The sequence below is a fragment of the Athene noctua genome, chromosome 14 (assembly GCF_965140245.1).
Source record: "Athene noctua chromosome 14, bAthNoc1.hap1.1, whole genome shotgun sequence".
In the NCBI taxonomy this organism is placed as follows: domain Eukaryota; kingdom Metazoa; phylum Chordata; class Aves; order Strigiformes; family Strigidae; genus Athene; species Athene noctua.
In genome coordinates this window covers 9,583,295-9,602,098 of record NC_134050.1, presented here as the reverse complement: position 1 = coordinate 9,602,098, position 18,804 = coordinate 9,583,295, and the positions used below count along the sequence as shown (strand labels likewise).

Here is an 18,804-nt window from a genome sequence, read left to right as displayed (position 1 = left end):
TTTGAGATTTCTACATGCAGCTGAAAGTCATTTGGGAAATAGTGATGAGCAGATCTGAGCTTGAATCCTTGCTCACAGAAGTGCTGGCATTCACTTGCTCAGTGGAGCTCTTCCCTGTGTTATCCCTAAAAGGTTGCAGAGTCAGTCCCTCTGGGAAATTAGATTTTGGAGTTTTCCTCTGCTGAGGACCTGGGAGATGTACCTTAGTGATTTGATAAAGAAATGTAAGGTTTTAGATTAAGCTTCTGGGTCTCTTACTAGGTTTGCAGTAGTAGGGTAGCAGTTGCTGGATAACCAGCCCTTGCTTTCTCCTAAAGAGAGGGTCCTTCTTTCTCAGTGAAGTAAAGCCTTCCACCACCACCACCCCTCCACCTAGTTCCCTCTGTGCCCTCCTTCAGAGTGCACAGATTTCCTCTGGCTGTCTCCTGGAAAAGCAGTAAGTGAAGAGGGGGTGTGTATGTGTGAAGCAGTCACACAGACACCGGAATTTCCCCCGCCTCTGTTGCTTCTGCAGAGGGTGTGCAGCTGCGGGATAAACTGGGCAGAACTATTATGGTACTGGGAGAACATGGAGCAGAGCCAGATAACACTGAAACACAGTATAGCAGGAAACTGGGGCATGAAACTAGTATTTAATTACTTTTGGTATTGCTTGTGTGGTGGTACATCAACCACTAATAATCTGAAGTTAATAGCCTTACTCCATTATAACACAAATCCAAGAAAAAAGAACCAGGGTCTAGAGAAGGTTTCAACTCCTAGCTTTTCTAGCAGTTTATTTCAGGGATTCAATCACTGATGTTCATTTTATAGCAATAAACAGATTAAATAACCACTTCCTGACCTGTTCTGTTTTGTGAGTGTTTGCTGTTTGCAATTCAGGGGTTAAAAGTGGTCTTGTGAAAAGCTGGTGTTAAAGCCTCATTCAATACAGTCTCGTTGTCTAACAGATGTGCTGCACTTTGAATTCTGCATAGTAATGATTAGCTAATAGTAAATTGTAACTATGTAAATCCTATGATTTTTTGCCATAGATCTTGCTACTTTGGCCGTAGGGTAGCATAATGTTCAGGATAAAATGTGAGTTTCAGCCAAAAAAAAGAGGGAATCCTCTGAACCTCATTCACAGGACCAGTCCTTTTCCTTTTAAGCATCAGGAGAACTATTCCTATGTTTAAGTTCTGCCTATGTTGATTAAAGGATTTTTCAGGAATCCTTTTTTTAAGAAAAGTTTCACAAATGCTAAACTGGTATATTGAAGTATGTGTTTTTTTATTTAGCATGCCTTCCCAGTTCTTTCTGCCTAGACTCTAAATGAAAGGGCACAGATACCCTTCGGTAAAAGTTCTTTCCACTGTAATTCTTACTTATTTATGTAGATTCTAGAGGCCAGTCTCATTTCCCACACACCTCTACTGATTTCAGTATATTTATACAATATAGGAATTTTGCTTATGTGAACTGTAAAACTGTGATGCCACTATGCTAAGCAAGTGCTGATTATTGCTGAATATTCAAAATGAAATATTAAGCCTTTTTTATTACAAATTTTTAAGCAAAATAGGACATTTAAAATATATTCTTTTTTCCTCCCTCAGTTTCGGTACAAGAAAAGAGTGTACAAACAGTTCAATCTTGATGAAAAACAGCTGGCCAAGCTTCATACAAAGGTATGCCCAATTTACTGGAGAAGTTAGCAGTCGCCTGCTTACCAAAGTAATGTGTCTGAGAAACTGGAAATAAGTAGGAGTTTATTACCACCTGGGCCAGTTGCTGAACAACAAGCAGTATGTGCTGCCAGCACCAACAGGGATGTGTGAAGTGTGATCTGGGAATTTCTCTCAGAAAAATTCCCATGTTTGACTCTTCCATATGTATACTAGTAATTTTAAATGAACCTTCATAAATACAGTGTGCTTTCAGCATGCTGCATAACTGCCAATCTATGTCTTTAAACTCATTTACAGGTCAGGATAATAATAATGATCACTGTACTTCATCCTCATTTCTTACTGAATAAATCTTTCCCTCATTTTTTCCTTAAAAGTATAAACTCCAGGATCTTCTTACTGTGTTTCTTTTGAACATTATAAACCGGGGGGTTTGTGTTCTCAGTATAAAGTCAGATTCTCCAGGAATGTGAATTAGCTACTGTTCAATGATGTCAGTAGGTATTGATATCAATTGACAGAATATTTCACTTTTAGTCAAAATTTTCTTTTTGAAATTAATGGATGATTCATTTGTCACTCTTTATTTCAGGCTAATTTGAGAAAATTTATGGATCATGTCCACCATCTCTCAGTGGAAAAAATCACAAAGATGTTGGACCGAGGACTGGACCCAAATTATCATGACCTAGAAAGTGGAGGTCAGAACAATAAAACTAGCAGCATAAAGTAGTACCTTGGGTTGCTTCAACCTAAGCTGATTAACAAGCTGAATCTCATTCTTTCTGTTGCCTTCAAAACTCTAGGCTAATGGAATATGAATAGTTTTGCTGTCAAAAGGAGAAAACTGATAATTTATAATTTTCTTTGAACCACATTTTTAACTTAACAGTTTAAAAGCAAATAATCTTTATTCTATAAATATGCTTATCTTTTTTTAAAATATATGCTATTCTCTTCTTTAGAAACGCCCCTAACTTTGGCAGTTCAGCTTGACAATACAGTAGAAGTGATAAAAGCTCTGAAAAATGGAGGAGCACATTTAGACTTCAGAGCCAAAGATGGAATGACAGCTCTGCACAAAGCAGCCAGAGCCAAGAACCAAGTAACCCTCAAGGTAAATGCTTTCAGTAGCAAATTATACACTATATCATAGAAAAAAATATATAAAGGAGAGTGTTTTCAGCTAATTACTGTATTGTCCTCAATGGAACTTTTAATATGTGCTTGTTATAGTGCTTTCCTGTACATTTCAAATCGTAGGATTTGCTTTCAATGAAGAGCCTTTGGATTTCTGATTTTTTTTTTTTGGTAGGAAGAAAAAGTCGTGAAATTTAACCTTATTCATTGATACATTGGGAAAGATCTGAGAAAACAGGAATAGTGTTATTGTTGCTTATCTCTTTGAAAGCAAGTGCCAGTGGCATGGATTACACATTATATCCTACAGAGTCTCTTCTGTTTTCTTTTGTATTCTAACAGGTATTCTTAAATCACCTTGATAGTCTAGATTAAGTCTTATGTTTATGGCTTTTGCTTATTTCCTTTTGACAGATATTCAAATTGCATGACACTTTTGATAAAGCATCTTGTAACTGAAGAGGTGAATGTGTTGCAAAGGCGATGCGGCATTTTCAGAACTGAGATTTCTGAACTTAATGAGAGGATGGAAATTGGACATTGCCACTCATCCTTTCTTTGCTATCCCCGTAGATTCCTTTAGATCCTAATTCTTCTGAGGTAATTTCTTGCTTAACTTAGTCTGTGCCGTGGCCCATTCTATCAGCTTATAAATAAGTGAGAAAAAAATACGCATTATGGCAAGTATCAACCTTATAAATACTTGATCAGGTAATGTCTCTTTAGAGTAAGAAGTTCTTCCAAAATACATTTTTCAGTTTGTGGTTCCTTTCAGACCCTTTTAGAGCTTGGAGCATCTCCTAACTACAAAGACAGCTGTGGCCTGACACCACTGTACCACACTGCTGTTGTGGGAGGGGATCCCTACTGCTGTGAGCTGCTACTTCATGAACACGCTACAGTCAGTTGCAAAGATGAAAACGGATGGCAAGAAATTCATCAGGTAGGACAGTTTACTTCTTGTTTGAAGTTAAAGTTGCATGAGGAAATGTGCCGTATATGTTTAATGGTTAAACACTATTTTGGAGGCCGTTTGGGTATGTTTAGTCCATGCACGTACAAGTATGGAATTTTTTCCTTTTTCTATTTGCTTATTACTTTGCATCCTTGCCAGTGGAGTTCTGCAACTTTGAAATCTGATGATTACTATGGATTTTGCTGCAGAAATTGCACTAGTTGTATTTATGTAATGGACTCTTAGAAGTTTAGCATCCTAATAGCGGCAGTTGGTAAAAAATTGTAAGTTGATCTTTTTGTTAGCTGCCAATTTTAGTATCCTTGGTAATGCTTCTTGCATGTTTGTCAGGGGTACTTTCTCCTTTCTCTCTGGTGAACTTTACAGGAAGATTTGCATTCAGCATCCTGCTGCTAGGATCCTCGATATGTTGCACTGAAGAATGTTAAACTCTTACAGACTCACACTTTGAGTCTGTTTTCATTCCCTACGTGTGTGGAAACTGAGATTCTAATGATTTTTCTTTTGATGTTGGTACATGGGTACCATGGGAAGAGGCAGTGCTGTGCTAGGATAGTAATAAAAAGGATATCCTCTGGAGATACCGATCTGTCTCTGCTGACTGTACTGGGGAGCCCTGATGAATGGTTTGGACAGCTCGCCGACCACACACACCCTGGTAGCAAGGGGAGTCTCCCTTGCGCTAGTCGTCTTCTAGCACCTCCCTGTAACCTGAGGAAGTGTTATTGTCAGACTGGCAAAGAGGAGGCAAATCCCACCCTAGCAAACAAAGCAAAGTGGAGAAAGGGCCTGTTTTTAGTCCAGTTTATTGTAGTGAGAATAAAAAGTTGGAATTATTCCTGTATTTAGGAGTAATTTTAATAATTACATCTGCACATTCATACTTAGACATTGAGTGACTTTCAGAGACTAGACACCACTGATCATTTATGGCTAATTGTGCATTTCCTCTAATCTCCTGCGCAATCAGAAACACGGTTACAGTATAGTGCTGTTTCTCCCTTTGCTCGTTGCTGAATGCTTGCTTTCTCTTGCCTAGCCTTAAAACATTCCTGTTCTAATAACAGCTGCCATAATGTCTCCATTATTTTGGCAGATAATTTGTAAATCAATAAACTATTTCATAAACATTGGTTTTTTTTTCCTTTTCTGTATGTTAAGAATTGAAAGTAGAGGAAGAAAAGGTGTAGTGGTTAGGATACTAGACTGGGATTTGGGATGTGTCACAGGCTTAATTTGTGCATTGGGCAGTACACAATTTTTCTCATCCAGATTGCAAGATGCATTAGTTTGAAACTCCCACTGAAGTGAGTAGTAATTAGGTACCTAAGACAGACTGAATGGCTTTGTATACCTGTATCTCTCATCTTAAATTCTGTATTATATAGGAATGATACTGATCTGAGATTATGTGAAGTTGAAAACATTACAAATTGGGAGGTGCTCAGAGGTGTGCTATAGGGAAGAAGGTAGTCAGTGGTCTCAAATGAGACTGGTGAATGGAAATACTGTAATTTTTCTCAAATTTACTTGCTAATCAGGAAAGTTTCTAATCTCAGTGGGGTTTTGTTCATAGACGTTTATTTACAAGTATTCAGGGTCTAACATTTTCTTTGTGTGACTGCTAAAGTAACTCCTGAAGATTTTCCCTCCTTTGGGTCAGTGCCCTGTGTATACTTTGCACCTACCTGGCATCACAGAATCAAGGTTATTACTTGAATTTTGGCCAGATGTCCCTGAACTGTTTACACAGCTTGAAAGCAAGCTTTAGAAATCTGATCATCTTCAGTGCCATCTAGTGGGCAACTTCCCGAAGATCGGCAGGACAAAAAAAAAAATCTATTTTCTGTTAGTCTGCTTGACACATTTATGTTATGTAGGTAAAAATGGTCAAACTTTGTATTTTCGTGATACCTTAAATTGCCATTCCTCAAATAAGCAGATGCTTAAGCTTATGCACAGACTTGCTGTACCTGAAGTGCACACACTGGTATTTACAGGCAGGGATGTGCATCTGGATGTTCAGTCCAGGCATGGTTCTAAAAGTTAGACCCTAAGTTAAATAGCATCTTCTCTGCTAAAACTGTTTACCTGGAACGCTTGCCTAGATTGTATAATAACCGAAATACGTATGCATCTCTTTACAGGCTTGCCGATACGGACATGTCCAACATCTAGAGCACCTCCTCTTCTACGGCGCCGATATGTGTGCGCAGAACGCCTCGGGAAACACCGCACTGCACATCTGCGCCCTGTACAACCAGGTGAGTCGGCTCACACCTCTGCCCCGGCGCCCCAGAGTCACCCTGTCCTCCTCCAGTGACGTGCAGGTCCCCAGTGGGAGCAGAGGGGTGCCTGGGGTCCCCTCTGTGTGGCTAAGTGGGGAGGGATGGCTTGCTTCGAGTGCAGGTGGGTCCGGAGAGTTCAGTCCTGTGGAGCCTGGAAACCAGGGCTGAGAGAGTGACATACAGCCAGGAAAAAAAAAGCATAACTGAGGTACAAGTGCTAAATCTTTCATGTCCATCCACAGAAACAGAGAGGCTTGTTGAGTTTTCTGTTGATGTTTACTGCTTTGGTGTTAGGTTTTCCTGAGATGCAGTTTCCTCGCTTTTAATAAATGCATTTGGGATAAATGTGCCATTATTGATCTATAGAAGGAAGTTGCACTGAAGAGCAGAGTTCATTATTTTTCATTTGATTTATTTCACACACAATGAAGGGTTACAGGTTTCAAACAGTGGTCTTCGAAACTAGAAAGAACATAATTAAAAACTATTTTATTAGTGGTTTATTCACTGATTACAAATAAGGCTGTTCATTGTAGGTAGCAAGAGTATACGTATTAATTAGAAAATAAAACAACATCCTGTTCTATCAGCTTCTCTTTTTTTTGTTTGCATCACATCTAAATATTTGGTTCCTATTCAGGATTTATTGCTGTTTTGCTAGAATTTAAATTAGAATTAAATAAGAAATGCGTGGAAAATACTGTGGAAATGTCTCTAGATTATACAGAAGATACCAGATTCTCTGCTGTTTACGACTTGTCTAGTCATTTACAAATAACAGAACCTTTTGATGTGGTAGCATTTTATAATCTTTTTGCATGGATGAGATGAGGAAGGAGTGAGTTTTTCAGTTATGTTAAGACACAGCGCATATAATGTTACATTGAATTAGGAAAACACAAGTCATAAGATGTGACTGTAACTAGTGAAACATCTGTTAGAGCATCTGCTTATTTAATTACCATATTACGTTTTTTCAAAAGTCTTGTCAAGGCAGATTCCTTAATTAGGTCTAAAATACCCTCAACTTCTTAAGAAATAGAGTTTTGGGGATAATTTGACATTTTTCAAGACTGTTGACTTGATGTGTGTGTCATAATTGACATCAGTTCATAAAAGAGTCCAGCCATACAAATCTTCCCTGTTAATGCTGATGATTTGCAGTACTCAGCCTATCAGTGGGAGCAGTGGTCCCACCTCTGTGGACTGCTTCTGCTCCCTCTCTACCAACCACCTTCAGCAGGCTGTTAAGTACCTACATTAGCTAGTTTCAGGTTAGCAATGGTTTCTTTGCTCAGCTTGGATGGCTTCTAGACCATAGGCATACACAGCTTTTGCAAGTTGGCATTTGTTATAATTCCTAGAAAATTTTGTGGAGAAATGAAATTCACCTTCATCTCAACAAAAATTTTGCAGTTAGGCTTCACGTGATGAGCTTAACGTGTAACTATACGCACTTTTGTTGAAAAAAAATATTTTTAAATGCTCACTTTAGCCTCATTTACTTCACTTTTCCTGAATAAGAATTTTGAAGCCCAGACCATAATGCACATAAAAACATGAACTCATCTCTTTCTTATAATGATTTTACTGCTTTCATGGCTATAGTTGTTTACAAGATCAAACACTTTTAGCAAAGGTTATGCAGTATGATGCTGAAATTAGAATATCCTGTAGAATGACAGTGTTTTTCATTTAGAGATGTGTTTTCCTGCTGACATCAGTGGAAAACATTATTCTGTAGAAGATTTAGAGACTCTAATTGAAATTACATCAGCAAAGTTGCAAATATTTTGATAGTCATTAAGCTTGGCTTTGTGAGTGGAAGTTTAACATCTTGTGGCTACACTCTAATGCTTCTGTTTTCTTTAATCAAGTGTATGTGAAAATAAAAAGTTTTTCTCAGGGTGCTGTGAACGGTAACCTATGCTGATTTTTTTCAGTGTCCCTTTTATTGAAAGTTGTTATTAGCTAATGTGGAAGGAATGGTGTTGGCCTTTTCTGGATGGAGAGGATGGGGACAGCAGTATCCTTTTTACTTCTTGATTCCTGTAGATGGAGTCATTACCCATTTGATTTTCCCTTCCAGTCTTCCCTGGGGAGTTTTCTTGGCATAGTTTCTGAAGTTGGTAATTCTGTTTTCCTGAGTGTCAGCTAAGTGCTGAATAAACTCTTGTTTTTTTAAGTTATTTTGTGGCTGTCCAGTGACTTAGTGAAACGTAGGCAGATCTTATGTGTCTGTATGCTGCAAATAAAAACACTGGGGTGAAATGTGCCTTCTTTCAGTCAGTGAATTGGATTCTATATAAAAACTGTTGTAGTATTAAATCAGGTAATTAGTGCTCAGACAATGAATTGAATCTAATCTGCTGACAAGCCCACACTTCTCTGTAAAAATATTTTTAATCTTATCAAGTCTAGAAAGCTACTTCATGTTCAGTTTATGTTTGATATGAAGAATGCACAAGACTAAGCTCTCAATATAAGTATTATGTTGTCAGAGCTAAAATATGCGCAAGTAGGAATTATGGCATTCATAGGCAGCACCTTAACAACATAGAGCTCTAAAATACGGAATTTCCATTGAATTAACAAAGGAAAAATAATAAAAATAATTTCTGGTGGTGACTTTTTTGCTTATTCTCCCTGATTTATTCTATTTAATACTGGAAGGATGGGGAGGAGACAAAAGGGAGAGGATGAAGCTATAAGAATGCTTCTGTTTAAAAATAATAAATAAATAAATAAATAAATGCAGTACTTCATCCAAATAAGTTTTCTTGAAAATTCTTATATTGAACAACTGACCACTTTGTCAAAACTTTTCTCATCAAAACCATTTAATAAATAAATAAATAAATAAATCACTTTGCGGGTTTTTTGTTACAGAGCAGGCAGCTTAAATTTGTAGAAAGTTTTAAAATGTGTAATTACTTTGGTTTTGTAGTGTTGAATTATTTATTCTGATAAACAAATGAATAATCAGCCAATATCTACCCTATGTTTCTTAATATCATTATTTATATTCTCAAGTTCTAGATCAAAATTGTGTATTTTAATTCTAAAGAGTTCTACTAACATTTCCAGTGCAGTGTGCAAACCTAGAATCATTTAGGAGTCAGTCAAAAAGGAATTAATGGAAAAGTAACCCTGAAAGTAACTTTTTTTTTTTTTTTTTTTTTTTTAACCTGGGGGTCTTCGTCTAGATTGCAGCACATTTACTTCTTTTGGATGATTGCTGATACGGAACATAAAAAAATAGAAGAACATTTTGATGTTTTACACCTTGCTCTTGGTCTTTCTATGTTCAGTGATACAGAGGACGCACCTAAAATGAAGATTTCAGTGCAAGCAAATGAGACTATCTCAACTAATTATATATCATTAGAAATTTACCATCTATGAGATGATTGTTAATATACTGTCTTGAGCTGTGATCTGTTCTGTTGTTTCAGTCTGTTGTGCAGAATAGGAAGTGTGGGAACAAAAGGCTACCTTTCTGCAGTATTGAATCTTGGTGAAAGGATGGGGTAACCCCTCCCCAGATATATTTAGGACAACGCTGTGATGGAGGAGACTTAATGGGATTAAGAATCCGGTGTGATAAATTAGAAACCACAATGACAAAATTTGTTTTCAATCATAATTTCTGAGCATTCACTTATGATTCAGAATCTAGTAAATAAACTGCATTTCTGTCACTAAAATAGCTAAATTATATGATTATTGCTTCTGTCTGCAAATTTATTGTTAAAAGTGAAAGGTAGCACATTGAAATACCTCATTAGGTAGAACTCCATAACACAACATGATAACAAATCTGGAAAGCTCAACAAAATTAATGGAAATATTTATGATAAGGAAACATAAAAACATTGTGAAATGTTTTTGCGTGAAGTCCCAAGATGGATATTAGAGGTGACTGGTAAGAAATATAGTCAAAAGATGGACCATGAGAAAGTCTAATACTCTGAGAACAGTGCCAGAACCACAGAGGGTTTCTAAGCGGGTTATGGTCACTCATAGTTTACAACAGTGTAGAGTAGCAACTTAAGCAATACACTGTATCGATCAAAAAAATTGTTTTTAAAGGATTTTGTTTGCAGAGGGCCTAAAGCCATGCTTTTGTCTTGTTAGAACGACTGTATTGTGTTTGTGCTGTAACTGTTAGCATTTTTTATGTGAAAAGAGAGAAGGTAAGACTGGTGAGTGCAGTATGTAAAGCCAGACCAAATAATTTCAGATATATTGGAAAAAAAAAAAATCATACATTAGGTGTTTAAAATGAAGATATGTTAAAAAATACCCCAAACAAAGTAAGTGCATGCAAGTGGTAAAACCACTGATTTTTAGCAGTAGGGGAGGATATCATTCATCCCAGGTACTGTTTACCGTGCCATGAACAGTACTGTTTTCCCTACAAAATAGGAAAAACCCATATGAGAGTGAAATTTCATCTTTAACTACCATATTTTCTGCAAAATTTGATTTGTCAAGTATGGAATTTCCACAGTACAGTTTCTTAAAAATTCAGTAAGATGTTTACCTCTCTCATTCCTCTACATTTTTTACACTTAATTATTGTTTCTACGATAACAAGCTGCAAAACACCTAAAAGCTGGTCATATTTAAATTATTACTTTAATAACTTAAATTCTCAGATTGTTTATTTATTTTGTTTACTTCTTATCTGAGAAAATATATACCAAACAGCAACACGTCTCATAGCCTCAATATCTGTAGTAACTAAAGACCCTTATTAATAGGCTTACTCTTCTGCCCTTTTCAGGAGAGCTGTGCAAGAGTGCTGCTGTTCCGGGGAGCCAACAAGGAGATAAAGAATTATAACAGCCAGTCTCCATTTCAGGTAAAAAAAGAAACACCCATTCCCCCTAGAAATATTTGCAAGAAAATCTCACGTGAACTTGGTTTAGTGGAGAAGTTACACTGCAGAAGGCTGAAAACAACTGTAGAGTGAGATAAATACTATTCTGGGAACTGTGCCTTTTGTGTAATGCAGTAAGTGAAGATGTCCTGAAATAATCAGTAATGAGATAAAACATGATCCCTCTTATCTTTTCCAATGACACTGTCAGTGACTTTGAGAATTATATGAACTGTTGATGACAAAACATGAAAAGACTGGTGTCTTGGGATCGGATGTGCCTTGCTTTGTGATTATCTCCAGTCGCATGTAAGAGAGATCCAAGGAGTGACTAGGCACCTAAGCTTTGCTTGGCCCCTCTTAGCCAGAAAGAAGCTCTTCCTTCCTTGGGTGTGAGGCCAAAGAACTGGGCTAAGTTTCAGGGATGGGATTGATTTAATGCACTGTCAGTGGTAAAAGTTGAAGCTGTCATCTCTATCTTCAATAGAAAATGAAGTCTTTCTTTGGATTAGTCAAAATCTACTAGATGTTTTTTCACCATTTTCTTATATTAAAGTACTTTCAGAAAGCTTAATTAAAAATCCAAATGGAAGAAAATTGTTTGTCCAAAGGGTTGGCAGGTGTGCCTGACAACCGTAAGCCCTTATTTCTGAAGCAGTCTTTATTAGCTTGCATTTCAGAGAAACATTCATAATGCAAGCTGACATGTGAGAAATAGGGATGAAAGCTATAATGTTTAAAGAAAAAGGAGCAGAAAGTATTTTTTTCAGGTTACAGAAGGTAGTGCTTCTGGAATAATGATGACACCATGCCATTGAAAGGAACTGTCCTGTTTTGAAATGTGAGGGGCCTTTTCCCCAAAACCAAGTAGTCTTTCAACCAAAAGAAAACCTGATTTACTGATTTTGCTTGTTGTATCTTTCCCATTAAATCCTTGACCCACTTTGAGTGATGCTGGCATAGAATTCAAGGAAGACTGCCTTTTCTCTGATGCTTTGAGATAGTTAGAGTATTAACTATGTCCACATGAGTGTCTGAGTTGTCTTCTCAAAGTTTACATGTAGATAACACCTCTGAGTTTCAGGCTTTTAAAAAAACCCACCTCAGCCAAGTACTTCTATATCAGTTCAATTTTCTCCAAATTTTGATGTTTTTCTGGACATATGTTGTGTATCTCAAGAGTTTAAGAGTTCTGCCTGCAAATTCCAGCCAGATCACTGTTTAATTTTGGGACTATTTTCCCCAAATTGGGGAACAGTGCATTAATAATTTAATTTTAGGCACCATTTCCAGACTGCTAATAGTTTGCCATCTAAATATATGCTAAGCGCAAATTCGCTAAAGACTAGATAATACTTATCACTGCACCTTAGAATTATGGAGTGATTAAAAAATGGAATAAGAGAAAACCCTAATTATTGCAGGGATGGATTCCAGTATAATCTCTTTACTTTGAGAGATTAGATTATTTTATTACTTCATGTCTTTAAGATTAACTTTTCTTTTTGTTTTAGGATTTTATGTGGGTAGGGTAAATGGCAAGTGGAATAGTTTCCATTTGTCTTCCGCTTTGTGCTGACTGCTGCTACATTCTTGTTCTTCCTCTTAGGAAAGTACAGGGGGAAAAAGGCAAAAAAGAAAATAGTTGTAAAAGGTAGTGCTGATGGTTGTAGGGCTTCAAGAAGTGAAGGATGACTAGCCAAAACTAGATAAAATCAAGTGAGCACAGGAAACAGAAGAAATAGTTTTAAGAGAAGGGTATAGCTGTGGAAGCACGCTTACTGACCAGTGACCTATCTCCTGTCCCTATGGAAGAAAACTCTCTTTTTTATCTTTTCTTACACGTTACACTTCTGATGCTTGGGCTTTTGATGGGTCCTTCTTCCCCTAGCACAGACAGAAAGACTGACGATTAGGTTGGCTTTGTTTTTAGGTTTGGCTTTCTAGATCCACATACTTAAGGAAATTACTTTTCATATTTTTACTCTATGGTGTCTTACTTTGAGGTGTAGAGAATGTAGGAAAAGTTCTAGTTTTTCCAAACAGAGTGAGTAGAGAAAACCCTGACTCCAGCACTACCATAAAGCAGCACTAGAATTAATTCTTTGCCATCTGTCTGTTGCTGACCCAGTCGATCAAACACCACAAGTGGAGCTGTTATAAAATTATGCAGAATCCCCTTGAGTTAATAGAATTTTGCATACTGAAAATGTTTACTCATGTAATCAGTAGCAAGGAACATCGAAGCATCTCATATGTACATAAGTGAGAACAGTTGTAGCTGCAGCATCTATTCCTTTGAGTAACCTCCATTATGTTCTTTTCTCAGAAATCTGAAAGGATGATTCTTTTGAATTGCTGCTTATAGAACTGATGATACAAAACCTGTGCTATTCTGTAAAACAGAGGTATCCAGACATGGGGAAATTTGTGTGTTGCTTTCAAGGCCTGCCAAGGCCTTATTTATTTTGATGAAAATGAGCAGCAGAGGTTGTATCTAGTATTAGTGTCCAATGAATTTCGTGTAATTTTACCACCACCAAAAAAAAAAAAAGTGCTTGTGTTCACTTCTTACCAAATGTCGGTGCTTATTAAAACAAGTACAGGGACTGTACAGTAGGAAAACTAATCTGGACTGAACTCTGTGCCACGTAATTCAGGTATCCCACACAGCGTTCACATCTCTGCCTGGGATCTGGCTGTCCTTTTTGCCTTTTCAGTCTCTAGCAGAGTTGGAAAGGCATTGCCAGGTGTCGAGGCCATGGAAAAGCTTGACTGTCTTTCCCAGTTAAGCACCTAAGCTTTTATTAGCTGCTTCTGAAAGAATGTGTTTCATCTTGACTGATGACTGCGGTCCATTAAATTAGTAATCAGTGTTGAATACAGTTAATGTCTGTAGACAAAAGTCTGTGACTGTCAACTGTCTTAGATTGTACTGATAGGCTGTACTCTGCAATAACAGAATATGGGTCAGCAGAAATGTCTCTGTATGTTTTTTGTGGGGTCTGGCCCCCACTAATAAACATCAGCACTTGTATGGACGTGGGGTGAATCTCCTCCCTCTGTCCTCCCTCTGTGTGTTCCAAGTAGATTAGGACAATTCCGGCATCACTGTGCTCGGTCTAATTGTCAGAATTTTGTGTGTACTGTGCATTTCAATTAAAGGCTGACTAGCAATTAGAGGTAAAATGAAACCTGTGTCACATCATTATACTATATTGACAGTTCTGTTTATTAATCACTTATTTATCCATCCCATCTTGGCTGGGTAATCTAAGTACCTTACTTGCTAATTATTCTGTGCTCCCCAATGAAAAAAACATCGGCATTACAGAGCTGCAAGTTCTGGCTAATAATACACTGTTACATACATTGTGCTTGGCCATGTTTCTTCTGAAGAAAGATTGGAGCAGGTCTGTGCTTTCACTCGTAGCATTGAACTTGGACATGCCGTCACCCATGCCTGGTGTAAGTACTGCTAATGCCTCCACAACCTTTCATACCTTATGATAGAGCTTGCTGAAACATGATGTTTGCCACCAACATACAGTGCACTGACTTACAGCTCTGATAAACAGGCTTATGAAATGCTGATCTGTAACTTCTGTTCCAGATATAGGTTAGCTTTAAAGTTTCCAGTGGTTTTAGGTTTTTTTTTTTTTGCTGTTACGGTTTATATTTTATTAGTAAAACCTACCAAAATACCTTTTCAGAAAAGCCACGATATCCTATCAACGTGCATAGCTACTTAGTTTTCCACACTTTTTATGTGTTCCTGTATGAATGTAAAATAATTTCTTACCTATCTGGCAAAAAATGATCCAGTAACTCAGAAATTTCACTTTTGCAGTGTTTACAAGCATTGAAATTCTGTTGTGCAGGTAAAAATGAACGTACACCTCGCTTATCATGTTTTTTCTTTTAGTGAGCAGAAGCTTTATATGAATAATTCATATGTTTTCATATGGGCTATAAAGCACTTTCAAGCTTAGAGCTAATGGTACTAATAATTAGTGTTTTAAAGCATATGTGTTCAAATATACAGAAGAACTATTCTGAGGTGGCATTTAGTGACAACTTTTAGTGGCAGAGTTGTATCTGAGAATGACTTCTCTCTCAGATGTACCCTACTATTGAGTATTGCTGTCCCATATCAGTATGGGTCATTAATGTGCTTATGTTACACAGATGGCAGGAGGAGCAGCAACCTTCCAGATACACTGCAGGTAGAATTGTTCCTTTCAGTATGTTGGCTGTACATCTCTTTTCAATTGCTCATATTTTTGCCAGATTTGAATAATTTGAAATGAAATTTTCCATGCCTGGTATCTCAGGCAGCATTGTTTGGAAAAACAAAATGATTCAGCCATTTCGGAGTATGGGTGAGGGAAAACATGTGTTGTTTTGCTCATACTGAAAAACTCTGTTGACCCACCTCTCCTTGTCCCATCTCCCCTGTTGTGTTCTGTTGTTTTGTTTTGTTTTGTTTTCTTTAATTGCCCTGCATGCTGTCAGTGATCTCCATATTAATAACGTGGCTGTGTAAACCGGTTTGCAGTCTGACTCAAATACAGGGCCTCCAAAACCAGACTGCATATTTGGAAGCTAAACTGGCTGTGGGGATTATAGATGGGCGGAACTGGGCATGGGTAAGTAAACATCGAGCTTGGAGATGGGTGAGAAAGTACAAGAGTAGAGTGAATGGAGCAAGACCAAGATTGATAAGGGTCTTGGGGAGATCTTCAGTTGTCAAGGGCAGAAGAGAAAGAAAATCAGATTGGAGGGGAAATTGGGATTGAATGTATAAAAAGGGATCCTTGCTTGGTGATGATGCTGGGGAGGAAGCGTTGGACTGGGGAGACTAGAGCTGGGAGTCCAGGGAGATGGGGCTGTGACAGGGTGGATGTGCATGCAATGCTCCCAGCCCTGCTAGTGCTCTGTAAAAAATCAGTCCTGTTTATTATCCAGTATATCACTAGAATGGCTTCCCAAAACCTCATTTTGATTTAGATTATCATGATTTTTAATTTCCATCTTTTTGTTGAAATTTATTTTTTATCTAATTATTAAATAAATAATATTATTCTCAGGTATTTTTTGTCTCTGGCTTATTTTTGAAAGGGTGGAACTCTGAGAAAACTAATTTTAAAACTGAAAATCTCTGTCTGGTGCCTCAGAAAGGCATCTTTACAAATGTAAAGTAATGCTTTCTGTCTTGATGTTAAAATATGTAACTGCTGTGTTAATGGAGCATATGAATTACACAAGGACTTTGCTTTTGCCAAGTATTTATTTTCATCCTAATTCCTTTTCTGAAGCACCTGTGTGGAGAATGCGTCATTGAATATTGGGTATTATTGGCAAAAAATGTAGTGCTTGTCTTGTGATGCATTCTGCCTTTAGTCAGACTTTCAGGTTTTTTCCAGCTTTTGTCCTGATTTGAGTCAAATAATGGAATTTATTCACACTTGTTTTGGTTGTTTTATTTCTTTGTGTTAGGTCATTCCTTGTGTTGAATAGTTACATTGTGTTTTGCAGTACAGAAATAATAGGTAAAGGACACTCATGGAAGAGTGTACAGCCTAATTTGCACTTATTCATTATTTGTCATATTTAGATATTGATAAGAAAAGATTTAAGGTTTTAATCATGTAAAAAACCCAAAAGTACTAGAATTAGTAGAAAATTTGGCAGAATGGCTTTTTAAGACTTGGACACAGAGATATTCGTAAGAGTTGCATTTAGCATTTTTAAATCTACACAAGTGACCATACCAGAACAAACTATGGATTCTTCCTTAAAAATATGTTGTATGTATATATGAAAGCATATGCAACATAATTACTTAAAAATTAAAATTAAAAAAAACATGAAAAGGAGTGGTCTCATGGTGATATATCCAGATGCAAACAATGATGAGTGACGATACGTTTTCTTGTCACTTACCTCGAAGTGCTATTTATACAGAGGAACACATGTTCTCATTTGAGAAAAAGGCTGTTTGGGAATTTTACACATTGCCTTGGGTATATTTATGCTGTTGTGGTGCTGATATGGGATCTGTTAGGGTATTAGAGGAAATGTTGGCAAATGAAAATATTCCTGAGAATAGTAGGGAAACGAAATATTGTTCCAGGTAACACTTCCACCAGGGAAGTGCTTGATGGCAAGTTAGAAGTGAGCTTGAGTGTCAGCAGATTTCCTGCTGTTGTCAGTTTTGAAGTATTGACAAACTGTTAAGCAGGTGCTTCTTCTTAGTGGCACATGAAGTACAATTGCCCAAGGTCAACTTTTGGTTCATTATACAGGTGGTGACAAGATAACAAAGCAGAATGTAATACTCTTGCTGAAAACATGAGACAGAAAAGATGCTTCTGCCTCAGCTAGTTCTGGAGATATTCCAGCTACTTTTGAGAAGTCAGACCTCAGCCTAAGGGGCTTTCACTAATATTCTTGCTTGGCTTGATAAGGGCTGGATATAAGAAGAGGTACAGGCGCAGAAAAATACACATGGATACAGAATGGGGTTGAAATCCATTCACCTGGGCCCAGTGATGGTTTGCGTAGTGCTGGCTTTGTCCTAACCTTTGTCTTAACCCCTGTCATTTTTCAGAAAAGCATACAAATGGAAGTAATACAGTAAAACGTAAAGAAATTAAATGATATGATTATCTTTTATTGAGAAATGCAAAATATTGCCACACTTGGAGATTCTAAAAATACTTACTGCAGAATGTGTCTTTTTTTAAAAAAAGCTGTTGCTGCACACTTGTTACGTGACTGTAAACTTATGGAGGAGTGTTCATGAGACCATCTTTTGTAATGTGCTCTCTGTAAGTGATCCAAGACCCTTTTTTTCTTCCCATTTGTGCTTTCTCTCTCCCTGCTCAGACAGGGGTGTCCAGCTGAAATGCCTCAGGTGTTCTCACATGCTGCAGGATTTCCCTGGGAAAAACAGTGTCTCTGAGGTAGCTAGGAGCCAATCTGTTTGTTTTTCTACCAAATGGGTAAGCTTCCAAAAGCTCAGAAGCAACTGAAACTAGGTTACAAAAGGGAACAAATTAAGCAAACTAAATTGTAAGGGTTACTACCAGTTCTTGCCTCAAAGTAAGAAAGGCTCCTGTATGATTCAGATGCGATTAGTTGTCATGGGTGAAGTTGCAAGAGTCAGTGGAGATTTGTATAATCTTAAATTAATTACAGGATTTTGACAGCAAGATTGAATATAGCTCCTGTGATTTTATTTATACTATATCCTAGAAGAGAAGGCAGCAAGGGTAAGTTCTTCAATAGCCTGATCATAATGGAGCAGCCACACGTAGCACGTCTTATCCTTGTAAAAAGGTCAGCTGTGGCAACTCTGTGGGTTTTTTTTTTTCTGTAGCTATAAAGAGCATGGTAAATCTTGTCACTGGAAATACTTTATTTCATTGTTGTGTCTATCAGAAGAATGTATATATTTTTATTGATTGAGAGGAAATTTGGGGTGATTAAATATTGTGTCTCTAAGACATCAGAAAACCCCATTAGTCCTAAGACAGAACTATATGATCAAGATGAATATAAGATGTCCATTTATTTGTATTACATTGTCACCAGGGTTTTTCATTAATTGAAACGGAAATGGTAGGCACCATATAAACATCTAGGGAGTGACAGATACCCAGTATTTTTTTTCTTAGTGTTCTTGCAGAATAGTATATGATATCAGACTCTGCTCCAGATTTAACTGCAGGAGAGATGACAGATGTTGTTGTTTTATGAATTCCTGATTCCTGTACCCTTATGTGTGGTATAAAAAGGTTAAACCTTATGGAAAATTTGTTTCACAAACCATGTGCATGT

The 18,804-nt window shown here is 37.3% G+C and overlaps 1 protein-coding gene across 4 annotated transcripts in view; it reads left to right on the top strand.

The window, feature by feature from the left end:
• The window catches only part of SHANK2 (SH3 and multiple ankyrin repeat domains 2), a 362,639-nt gene that overhangs the window by 51,946 nt on the left and 291,889 nt on the right, over positions 1 to 18,804 (top strand). For all 4 annotated transcript variants that reach the window (XM_074918532.1, XM_074918533.1, XM_074918531.1 and 1 more), the window contains exons 6-11: positions 1,599 to 1,670; positions 2,263 to 2,371; positions 2,636 to 2,787; positions 3,586 to 3,753; positions 5,934 to 6,050; positions 10,864 to 10,941. In XM_074918532.1, the coding sequence (XP_074774633.1) occupies positions 1,599 to 1,670; positions 2,263 to 2,371; positions 2,636 to 2,787; positions 3,586 to 3,753; positions 5,934 to 6,050; positions 10,864 to 10,941 (696 nt within the window). The remainder of the gene's footprint in view (positions 1 to 1,598; positions 1,671 to 2,262; positions 2,372 to 2,635; positions 2,788 to 3,585; positions 3,754 to 5,933; positions 6,051 to 10,863; positions 10,942 to 18,804) is intronic.